General features: G+C 51.5%; 1 protein-coding gene across 2 annotated transcripts; it reads right to left on the bottom strand.

The window, feature by feature from the left end:
* Positions 1-2,538: 2,538 nt before the first annotated feature.
* On the bottom strand, positions 2,539-8,936 carry HHEX (hematopoietically expressed homeobox). 2 transcript variants are annotated; one of them, XM_071748666.1, is made up of 5 exons: positions 8,437-8,936; positions 6,614-6,792; positions 6,318-6,368; positions 4,578-4,671; positions 2,539-3,222 (listed from the first exon to the last, which is right to left on the bottom strand). In XM_071748666.1, the coding sequence occupies exons 1-5, from the start codon at positions 8,819-8,821 to the stop codon at positions 3,116-3,118; spliced, it is 816 nt and encodes a 271-aa protein (XP_071604767.1). In that variant the 5' UTR covers positions 8,822-8,936; the 3' UTR covers positions 2,539-3,115. The 2 variants fall into 2 exon arrangements, with proteins under 2 accessions (XP_071604767.1, XP_071604766.1); XM_071748665.1 differs by lacking the exon at positions 2,539-3,222 and having other exon boundaries at positions 3,428-4,671; positions 8,437-8,933.
* Between the last annotated feature and the right edge of the window lie 3,162 nt (positions 8,937-12,098).

Raw genomic sequence — 12,098 nt, 5'->3', positions numbered from 1 at the left:
TGAAAGAGTTTGCCAGATAATCTGCTGGTATAGCTCTCAAGTGACCAAAATAGCACAGTCTAAGCTTGGTTGAGATTCCCTGGTTTTAGTAGTCATTTGTCAGTAACTCTCTAAGAATGAAGTTGTGAAATGAAGCCACTTAAATTATTATGATGAAGATTTTTCATGATCGTGTCAAGCTTTTTTGGCTTTGGTGTGCACCACCTGAAATATTTTTTAAATACACATTGATTTCCTATTTTGGATAAATAGGAAGAAAACAAATCTCCCAGACTCAAATGCCTGCAGCTAACAAAGTTCATGATTCAGAAGAAGACAGAAACTTCAGATTTGGCAAAAGCTTTTGGTTTAGCAGTTGTCACCTACAGACAGACCTGGACAATACCTTTCTGTCCTCGCTAAGCCCCAACCACCATTAAACATTAATAAGAAGTTGATCTGAGCCATCAGCATGTACTGACCTGCTGTCGATGCTTTTTCAGGTTTTCAGCATTATCTGTCTTTCAACTTTTAGCACATTAGAAACTGCTAAATTAACATCTTCAAAATCTAATTTGTATATATATGTATTTATAAATTTATATACTAAACTAACAAAACTATACAAACTATACTACTAAACTACCAAACTGCTAATTTATCTGTTTAATGCTTTTGTTCTCTGAGAAGACATTCAATAGCATATTTGGTTGGGGCCTAATGTAATTTGTTGTTGCCCACTAAACTTAGTGGTAAGCTCTCCATTTATCGGCTATGACCAGAGGGAGGCCCGTTTTAGTGAAAGCAAACAATTAGGAGCTGTAAGTTATTATTTCCTATTATTGTGCAATAAAAGAGGCTCTGGCCATATCAGTGTAAAGGATTAAAGTGTCCAGGATTGCAAACATCATGCAACCACTTTCCTCCTCCCTCCACCCCTGCACACTGCGGAAGCACCCGAAGCATGAACAAGCCTCCCCACGCGTGTTGCGGCTGCAGAGCTGAACTTGCCCTGCCCCACTCCTGGAGACCGAGAGGGCTCCCACCCGCTCCCACGGGTGGCTCTGGCCTTCGCCCTGGGAATGGGCCTTCCCCGGATCCCTGCCCGGACCAGTCCGGGCATCTTGTGGGGCTGGCGGCTGGGCGGAACCGCACTATGTGAGGAGTCAAAGTACAGAGGCAGCTGGGTCGATACCCTATTAGGCTAGAAACAGTTATGCGTATCAAAGGCCGATGAACCTAATGAGTAAAAATATAAGTACCTGACCGGGCGGATTAATCACACACTGTCAAGCTGAAATTGGTGCAATTCTTCAAATCATTAACGTTTTGCTTACAAAAATGTGCTTTTCTGTTTGTTTTTCTGCTAAATGATAACCATTTTCAAGTTGAATCGGCTGATAAAAAAGTCGAAAACAAGACGGGAATTGTGCTGGAAAGGTCATACGTGCTAGATCTGCATGAAATAGCCAACAGGCAAACAAATAGGAAAACGCAGGGTGGCACGGAAGGGGCTCGAAGCTTTTACCGAAGGGTGTAAAGTGCTTTGGCTGGTTTTCTCCTGTCGAGAAGAGGATGTTCGGGGAGAGCTCCGGTCCCGCTCCGCCGTGGACATCCCCAGCCGGGTCTCCCCTGTGGGGGCATGGGCCATAGGGACAGCTGTTGGGGGTATTTCTGGGCTGCAGCTCAGCCCGTTCCCACCAGCATGTTTAGCCTAGGTCCCGCGAACCCTTAGCCCCTCTCCTCGGGTGGATGGGTGAGCAACAGTACTCCCTGAGCCGAGTCGGGGTGACAGAGCTTATCACCTGTCCCGACACCCTGGAAATCCACATTCCCCGGCCCGACGGCTGCAGGAGATGCAGCTGCGCTCCCCACCTGCAGGGAGCCGCCAAATTCCCTGCCGCTGCTGAGAAACCGCCTGGATTTAGGGAGCCCGACTGCCCGGAACCGCGTTGCCCCGGCTGTTCCCCACCCCTGCCACCACAGCCAGCCGTGCAAATCTAAGGGCGGCTGGTTCCAGGTTTGGCTCGGCAGCGGAATGCCAGCATCGCCTGTCTTGGAAATGGGGTTTACCGGAGTTCACCCCGCACTCCGGGGTCGCCGCCTGTTACCCACCCGTCGCATCGGCTCTGTCCCACGCGTGTTCCTATACCCGCGCGAAAGCACACCCGTAACAGCAATCTGCCCTGAAGAGGTAATGCCCCTGAGAGAGGTCCTTCCTGATTTCGGGAGGGACAAACAGACAGGAGAAGGAAAAATAGACCGTACGAAAAAAAGGGCCGTGACGCCCCTTCCTTGAGAGCCCCTGCTCTGCTCTAATCACCCCCACAGCTCCCGTGGCTGAGACAAGCAGCGAGCTGTTCCCGTCCCTGCCGGGTCCCGGAATGAGACCCTCAACATAAACACGGAACGAGGTTGCGAAGGATGGAAAAGTGTTTTCCTCCTCAGCGGAGCCCGCCGCACGCTTTCTGCTGCCGAGAGCGGTTTCCTCGCCTTGCGCTCTCCGGGGCTTGCGGACTGGAGGCTTCTCCCTTTCCCCAGCGTGCACGAACAGGTGGAGACGGAACCTCCCCTTTTATTTCATGTTTTCGGGCTCCGTTCACGAATGCGGCTTTAGAGGAATAAGCCAAAGCTAAAACCACTCTATTATTGAGAAAAAAAAAAAAGGCTGCTGTTTCTCGAAGCATTAACCCACTTAGTCGGCATGCACCGGCTGCCCTAAGGGCCGTCCTCCCTGGCCAGTTAAAGGAATAATTTTTTGCTCCCTAAAATCCTTTCCTGGCGCTAAAAGTCTCAGTGGAACCCGCATGGGGGCAGGTCCCTGTTCCCTGGCGTTCGCTGAGGCGCCCGAAGAGCCCCGCAAACGGCGGGCTGACCCAGGCGGGTGCCCACCCCTGAGATGCCTGCTGCGGGGCATTTCCCCACGGCCCCGCGTTCCGTGTTCCTTCCCCTCGCCCTCGGGGAGGCATAATTTCGGAGAAAGGCCGATGAATAACCAATGTTGACTCAGGCGGGTCAGCGGCTGCCCCGGCTGCGGTCGATGCCCGGCCCCGAACAGGCACTGCAGGCTCCACTCCTCCTCCAGCCTGCGGCCCCTCGCCCCCTCTCAGGGTCGGGGCGGCTTGGGGGTAAACACCTACGCTTCCAGCTGGGGCTCGCACACCAGGTTTTCTTCTTCCTGCCGCAGAGACCTTTCCCGAGGGGGCATGGAGTGCAGGCAAAACAAAAACGTGGGGTTGCAGGCTGAAAGATAGCAAAAAAATAAGCAATTAGCCCACGAGAGATCCCCACAGAACGAGGGCATCCAGAGGGCTGAAGAGTTCCCTATGACCAGCACCGGCCAGTACCAGAGGGAAAAGCCTGATTACAACACACCTGAGACACTTCTAGAGGAACGGGGGGCCGGTTTGGGATTTCTCCTGCCAGTAACTGGATGGCCATTGTAGTAGGTGGTGCAGAGTTTAGTTTTATTTCACAGACAAATCCATTAAAAATTAAATACCAAGTTTTCCTTGTTTGGTTGGTTTTTGGTTTTTTCCTAATATCGAACAAATATGTACAAAGTATGAACAATGTGAGGTACAAAAACCACGAGACTATAAGAAAACTAGTATGTACAGAAGAAAATATGTATACAAAATAGGCATTGTCTTCCCAAGACTGTGTGCCTCACTTAGCCCTCACAGCTAATGCCAGTTTCTCTCCTGCAGCAGGGCCCTATCACTCCCTGCATTTTCTTTTCAAATACAAAATCTGTAAAAAACAGCACTAGGAGAAAAATATGTATTTTGTTTTCCTGCAAATAGAACCATCCAGATTGCAAGACAAAGTCCTCAAAAATCTGAGAAGGCACATTTCATCTTATGCAAGAAGAAAAGTTAATCTGTCCAAAAATGGATGAACAGTGAGATGTCTCAGTAGAGAGCACCACAGCAGGTAAAAGGGTGCAAGCATAAGGCACTTGTTGGGATAGTCAAATCGCTCCCCATTTCACAGAAAATGTTTCTCTGCTTGCAAAGGGCATTTAAATTAATCTATTTAAACTACATTTGTTTACACATACAAAGGGCTTAGTCCTGCAATCCATACTCACTTCTACACTACCTAGAGAGGAGTTTTGCCTCTTGATAACTACCAGCAGCTGATTCAGACCCCCCTGTGAGTAAGGACAGGGTGTAGTATTGTACTCCAGTTAGAACATTGATTGATGTACAAATATATCTTACAAATAATTAAATACAAACCACGTTCCTTTAACAAAATCAGAGATCTGCCAAAAATGGACTGTTGCAGAAAACATATCTTTCTTCCTCTGCTTATAACAGAATGAGTCTATTTGGTGTTATTTTTTTTCTTTCAGTGGAACAGTGAAAGTTTTCTCTTGTAGCATAATATTCTTCCAAATCAGCCCTTGGTAAAGTGCAAGCTGAGTTAGGGTCCACTCTCTGCATGGAGCTGTTAGTGGGTAGGATTGTAATAGCCTTTATCGCCTTCAATGTCCACTTCTTGATCAGAGTCGTCGGAGACATCTGACTCCATGTCCTCCTGTGAGGCTGGCGAAGGGGTGTACTGCAAGCCATCCAGGGAGACCTCCTTACCCTTCTGCTCAGGAGTTGGGCAGCTCTCTGGCCTTTGGTCACTGTGACTATCAGAACCTTCTACTTCTTCTTTTTTGGTGGCCTGGGGGTTCTCCTGCAACAAAAGAAGAATGCTTTATGCAGAAATACGGGCCACAGAGACAGAAGGCCTGAGAATTCCAGCTTTGTTAGGTGGGAAAACCACCTTGGGTTTCCTGCAGGGACAGGCAGGTGTCCCACTACCTCCCTGGGTCCTCCTGCCTATAAACCTGCCTGGGTGAGATGCAGCCAGGTGAGGGCTCAACCTCATGCAGGGTCTCAGCTCTGATCCCACTCCACTGCAGTCACAGGGGCTGCTGTAGTAAATAAGGCTCTTTGGTGATGGTTATCACAGCCACTTCAAAAAAGTCAGGAGCTGCCAGAGCCCAGGAACCTCTGAACTTTTGTCTTAAGCAAAGCAAATGTTTATTATGAGTCTACAAACACCAACACACAGTTTCCTCCTGCCCTGATCTTTCTTTAATTACACTCAATGGCAAAAGGAGGGAGGCCAAATCCATCAGGCACCCAAAAGCAAATGGGGAAAAATTACGAATTAAGCTAAAACTGAAAATTTAAAAACTCAACTTTAAAACTAAACCAAAATAAAACCCCATTTCTGAAGGCAGGAGTAGCCCTGCGTCAGCAGCTGTCTGGGGAGCACAGTCCCCTAAGGGGGCATGAAATGATACTCTTAAGAGAAAGCAGGCAGAGACATGTACCCGTGATATAAACATGAGGGCTCAGAGAAATGGATGCGACTGAATGAAAAGGAGGAAATGACTTAAAATGGCCGAGATCCCAAGTGAACTCTCCGGACACTGTGGCGTGGGTTGGGGCCCACCAAGGAGGCACCGCCGGGGACCCAGCCCAGCACTTGACAGAGTAAAGATGTGTTATTTAAAAAATCAGAATCAACTGGAATATGAGTTAAACCTAGGGAAAGGCCACAGAACAATTACACCCAGAGCATGGCATTATGATTAGTTTTCTTACTAAATGCAGTTTTACCAATAAAACTCGACCCAGCTTACTGAAGCTGGACTCAGCCACAATGCAGACATTTTGCACAAATGTTTGAGCTAAGGGGCCTTGATCTGGCCCAACCAGGCAGCATTGGTCCCCCTCAACCATAAAAAAAAAAAAAAATAAAATAAAAAAAATTTTAATTATTTTCTTGGACATGATGTTTAAGTGAAAGGAAACTGCTTCTAACTACAGTCTCTAACTATCTGTAAACAAAAAGTAAAAACTACTAAGTATTCCACACAAGCCCTCAAAACAAAGCATTTGTACCTACACCTCCCAGAGTTTGCAGATTAAATCAACTCATGTTTATAAATAGAGGGAGTTTTTAAAAGGCCGGTAAATATTCTTCCTCAAAGCAACTGTCTAAGCAATTTACTGACAATTACCTGTCTTCTCCACACTAGTTGGCTAAACAACATATGGGTTTACAAAACGATTAGTGTGGAGTTTTAATAGGCTGTGTGTGAAAGTTGGGCATAATGGATATAGGAACTACATTAGGAGCTTTTAACATTAGTGCTGCCTGAACAAGCCTTCATAGATTCCAGCATGACTATTTGTCTTTTTAATCAAGGTGAAGAGGTTAAACAGCCTTTCAGATGACTTCTGCATACAACCTGGAATAGGCGAGCACAGCGTCAGATAAAACAATTAAAATGCTTATTTCTATAGAAACGGAAACATCCCCCGTACCTGCTTTAGACGCCTCCATTTGGCTCTGCGATTCTGAAACCACGTTTTGACCTGAGCAACGACAACGAGAGAAGGTACTGGGTAGTCCTGGAGCCGGTAAGTGCCAGCAGCGTTACCCGAGACACAAAGAGCAAGAGCCAGCCCTCACCCCCAGCCCCGAACCGGTCGGGTCCCCGGAGCGGTTCACGGCAGCAGCTGCAGCTGCACAGCAGGAGCCAGGGCGGGGCCGGAGCCGCCGACCCCGGGGGCTGCCCAGGAATAGGGTTGCGGTACCCGGGGCGCGGGTACGGCCTCACCTGCCTCTCGCTGAGTTGCAGCATCTTGGCCAAGCGCTTTCTCTCCGGCGGAGAGAGGTATTTCTGCGTCTCGAACTTCTTCTCCAGCTCGATGGTTTGGTCGTTGGAGAAGCGGACCTGCCCTCCTTTCCTCTTGTGCAACGGCCGCTGGATGAAGGGGCTCCAGAGTAGCGGCTTCCCTTCAAAGAGAGGCACAGCGCCGGGGGTCACCGCCGGCTGCGGACACGGGTGCCCGGGGAACACCGGCCTGTACCCAAGCCTGGGCCCGAAGGCTCTCCGGGTTCAGGGCCCACTAATTTCCTTCACCTGAGTTTATTTCTCCCCCCCCTCCCCTTCCTAGTCTGATCTTTCGCCTTCTCTGATTTTTCACCCCCGCTGAACAGAGAGACCAGTTAAAGCCACTCTACAGGCTTTGGCAACATTTCCGTCAATGTGTTTCCTGTTGGTCTGTCTCGCAAAGAAAAGAAAAAAAAAAAAAAAAAAAAAAAAAAAAGACCTTTGCTTCCTTCTGCTCTTTCACTGAGATGCCCCACATAAACCTTCTCCCTCTCTGCACCAGTGCCCAGCTCCCCACGGAGAGCGGGGCCGGGGGGGAGGGATGCGCCAGTACAAGGGAACCGGGAGCCCATCCACCTTCTCTGGCAATAAGCGCCCCAAGACCCCTACTCCCGGCTGGTGGCTGGCTCGCCGGTGGCCGCAGGCAGCCCCTAGGCTCAGCTTCCCCCTTGGGGCAGCGGTGCGGGGCGAATCAAGGCAGTGCAGGCAGGGACACGTCGGGGAATCAGCCCCGCTCCGGAGCGGCAGCCGCGTTCCGGGGCCAGAGGCTCTGGCCAGTGCCACTGAGTCACTGTGTTTGTCTTTCTGTCTTGCTGCCTGAACCCTTTGAAATTTGCTGCATTGTTTTTCAAGATTTTGCTTGCGTCAGGCTTTAGTAATTCTGGTGCAAAACAGACTCAAAAAATAGGAAGCAACTGGTTATTTTAGCTGTCATAAAGTCACATCCCACACAGAGGAAATGAACAATATCAGAAAAACGGATCCCGGCTATCAGAAGTCGAGTGTTTCCTGAATTTGTCTGTATTGAGGATGTCGATAAAGTAATCAGCAATGTGCACGACTCCCGGGGAAGAGCCTGCTTCAGGCGGCCAGGAAAACACTTAACAGCTTCTGAAACCAGATTTACTCCTATCGAGAGCTCAAGGTTTCCTGTATAAACGGAAAGGGTCAGCCTATTTCACTGCACAAATGTGGTGAGTCAGGTCCAGTTTTGCAATCACTAAGAACAAGTGCTGCAGACCGGGCGCGAGGCTCAGCCCCCGCAGAGGGGACGCTGCCCACGTCCGCTGGAGAGAGGGAGACACGGGGGCGCCGGTCCGACCCAGCTCGGTCCGATCCGACCCGACACGACAGGGAGACGCGGGGACCCCGGCGAGCGGCGCTGGCCTCCCGACTGTTTTTCAAGTCATCCGCAGGAAAAGGCTGAGATCTGCCATGCGATCTCCCAGCACAATTAAAACTCCCCACCAAAACCACACGCGACATTACTAAGGACACTCTCAGAGTCACTTGGTTGAAGGAAAACAAATCTGAGTCACCGCGGCCGCGCACTGTGGTCTCTCTGTCAGCGCCGGAGCGCGGCCCGTCTTAAATTTACTGTAAATCAGACGGGGCCCGGAGGGAGCGCGGAGAGGCGGCGGGGCAGTCGGGGAAGCGAGGCAGATTCCAGTCACTTCCCATTCCCCCCCAGCTCCCTACGGCGGGACGGGGTCGGAATGGAAGCGGCACGGCGGTAGTCGGGGAAGGTGGGGGAGGACATGGCTTACCCAAGGGGTCCTGCCGGATCAGGGCATGAGCGTAGTCGCCGACGGCGCGGGGAAAAGAGTAGACGGGCCCGGTGTAGGCGCCGGTGCCGTAGGTGGCAGTGAGGGGGTGGGAGAAGGCCGGGTGGATGGGGGTCGGCTCGTAGATGGGGGTCCGGTACGGGGACACCAGGCTGGTGAAAGAGGAGTTGGGCGACGGCAGCGTCGGCGGCGGCGGGGCGGGCAGGGAGTGGGGGGCCGGGGCGGCGGCGGGGCCGCGGCCCAGGATGTCCTCGATGTAGAAGGGCGTGGGGTGCGCGGGCTGGAGCAGCGGCGTGGGAGCGTACAGCGGGACGCCGACGCCCAGGGCCGCGGCCGCCGGCGCCGCGGCCGCCGGCTGGTACTGCATGGCGCGGCCACCGCCCGCGCACCCCCGCGCCCCCCGGCCGCCCCTACGGAAAGCCGGCCCAGACCGCGTCGGCTGGGTGCTGGCACCGCTGCCGCGGGTTTCTCTGGGCTCGGGTTACCCTTCGATAGGTTTCTATTGGCGCGGGGCGGAGCCCGCGTGGTCTCTGTCCCCTTCCTGCCACGGCTCCGTCTAGCCAATGAGCCCGGCAAGGGGAGGGGGAAACCACCCCCAGCCGGCAAACACTCCCCCCGCCTCCCCGAGCAAACTCCCCGCGGCGCCAATCAACCATCTCTGCGGCCCTGGGGAGCCTGGACAGTGGGCTGCGAACCGCAGTCCGCCCGGGCCCCGACGGCGCCGCGCGGGGGTTTTGAGGGTGCGGAGCGGGGGTCCGACGGCACCAGGCAGGGGGGCCGGCGCTGCCCCTATCGGTTCCCGCTCCTCTACTTGGATTCGGCACGGCGTCACACGGATTTCGGGCTTTCCCCTCGGGGGAGAGCGGTGACCCTCCGCCCCGTACCGAGGGAGGAAGTTAATAAAAGGGTGCGCGGGCTTTCTCTTCGGAGCTCGTTGTGCTCCGAGGGCCTTTGGGAAGGTCCCCATGGGCGCTCCCTCTGGCTGAGCGTGGGCGGAGGGCGGCGAGGATTCGCCCTTCCCTCTACCCCAGGTCAAGGCCGAGAGCCCAGTGGGGCTCGGAGCAGTGCAGCACTATTTCCCGTTCCTCACCTTGCCGGTCACGGCCGGCCGGGCACTGACCGGCACACAGAGGGACGGCGCGGGAGGTGCGCGGCACTGGGGACCTCTGCTCTCGGCAGCTCCTCGGGGGCGGGTGGTGCGGCGGCCCGAGCAGCGCCACCTGGGCACCGTGGGTTTGATATTTAAAATCCCTCCGGGTGTTTCTCTTGCCCCGCCGGACCCAGGGGGAACGTGCGCTCCTCCCGGGCACCGGCGGCTCCCGGCCCCGCGGCTGGACTGCCCCTCACCGAGCGCTGCTGCCGACCGGACTGACGGTGCAGGGGTCGACGGCAGACCCCCTTCGCTCCCCGTCCCCACCCCGGGGATTTGCCCCGACGAGGGAGTGGTGGCAGGTGCCCCCTGCGTGCCCGCGGACCCTGCCGGGCAACCCGTCCCCCTTGTCACACGCCTCTGAGCTGACAGCGAGCACGGAAAGCTGTTAAGGAATAGCAGGTGCTGTATTAATTTACTTTATTTTTAAAAGAAAGGGTTTCCAGTTCAAACCCACGAAGATCTTAATAAATGAGAGTCTCAGAGCAAGACGAAAGGGTGTTGGTGAAATGGAAATATATTTACATTAATAATATAGGGAGGTTGGGGTTTTTTTTCACTTTACATTGTTAACAAATGCCAAAACTCACCCTTAAAGCGTGGTCTTGTGTCTTGTAAATATCAGGTACACGTAAAGCAAGCTGACAGTTTTGATTATTTTTTCTCTCTCTGCTCAGTCTCACAGGCATTGCTCTTTCCAAGGGGTTTAGCTAATGTTTTCATCTGGAAGTGTTGGATTTGCAGCTTGATTTACTTAATAAATGTACAATAAACCGATGACCCATTGCCCTCTAGAATAACGACGTGCATGATACGAGGCAGCAGTATGGAGGGCCCCCACAATATTTTACAAGCTGTCGATTCAAAATCTTGAGAACAAGTTTAAGCAAAAAGAAAGAAAGAAAAAAAACCAACCGTGTTTTTCTGTATTATTGAAAAACAAATAAATAGAGGAAGAGACTATTCTTTTCTGACTTTTATACCAGCAACAGGCCTTGTTAAAAGGAAGTTTTAATGGCACAGTTATTACATTCCACTACCACTGCATAATCCTTAACAAGAAAAATGAAGCACTTAATTTTGCAGTTCTACAGCACCGCCCCTTTCAAATTCAATTGTTAGACCTTAACCTTCCTCCTTCCATGGATTGGAGACTATTAAATCCGCATTCATGAAATGTCACATTTATTGAACTACATAATTTTTTTAATATCACTAGTGCAGGTTTTATAGTTGATTTTATTGGTTTTATGGCCATTCGGGACTCTAAAACCAGTATTTTTTTAGTGTTGTCCTTATAATTTTTTCACACAGTCAGAACTAATAAAATTGAACAGTTGTGACTTTTTAATGCAAGAGGTCTCGGAGTTTCAATATTTTCACTCTGCTGGATACTAAAACCAATAAAAATACATGAGATTTTAATTATTTTCTGGATTAAATAAAACCTTTTCCCTTTCTCTTGGAACATACGTTTTGTTTGTAGTTTCTGTTGTGAGGGAGATAATGAGGCTTCGGTGAAAATACATTACCGATATTGCTGCGATGAATAAGTTTTGACTGGCTTTTACAATCTAGCGGGCGTTTAAAGTAACGTGCTGTAGACACCACAAGATCAGTGCAACAAAGGCAGTGCTCTAATACTTGTATTATTTCTTGTCCAGGTTCCCTCTGGAAAGCACTCCAATTAATCTAAAAAACCGCAGGAGAGAGAGAAAATACACCCCTTTCCCGACTAAAATAAAAAAAAAGCTAACAAAAAACCCAAACCGCAAACAAATTTTTAAAAAAGCCCACCCACAACAACTTTTGCATTATTTTTCTTACAATGTACTTGAAAAAAAAAAAACAAAAAACAAACAAACTTTTCTTACTAATCTGAGGATTTCTGGAGGGCGGCGTGGCAGGATGTGTGCATCCCCGTATTGCCACAAGCTCAGCCCGAAGGGATCAGATGGAGAACTCATTATTTTGTGTTATAACTTCGGGGCCCTGTCCTCCCGTTCGCTTTCTGTGAAATCTCTCGCCTTCGAGGAGTTCGAGGGGAAAAAAAAAAAAATAAAAAAATCAAGCACCCAACTTGTTCGAGGTGGTCCTGCTGCCAACCCCGATGGCGGTGCCTGAGAATGCTGCCGACTCCTCCTGCCGCCGCCCTGGACGCGCTGCCCACGGGGCGGACAGAAAAAGCAGCTCAGGTTGGGGAAGGCCGGTGCCAATATTTTGTGCGTCCCCCAAACCAGGGACTGGAGTGAACGGGGTTGCACAGGCTCGCTCCCCCGCGGGAAGCAGCGGGGGTATGGATGCCACCGGCCGCTGCCGGCCGCTTCCCAAATGCCCCTCGAGTGATGTTGCTACGGCGGCCTCGCTGACCGGTGCCCCGAAGCTGCTCTATAAGCCTGGCGCAGTCACGCCCATCGGCTGCTTTGAGCCTTTTTCCCTCCCCTTCCAGCCTCCGTCCTGCATGGAGCCCGGAGCAGCTTTCCCCAAGGACGGG

Source organism: Heliangelus exortis, chromosome 7, assembly GCF_036169615.1.
Source record: "Heliangelus exortis chromosome 7, bHelExo1.hap1, whole genome shotgun sequence".
Taxonomy (NCBI): Eukaryota; Metazoa; Chordata; class Aves; order Apodiformes; family Trochilidae; genus Heliangelus; species Heliangelus exortis.
Note: the sequence above shows the minus strand (reverse complement) of the source record. Positions and strands in the feature narration are given on the sequence as shown.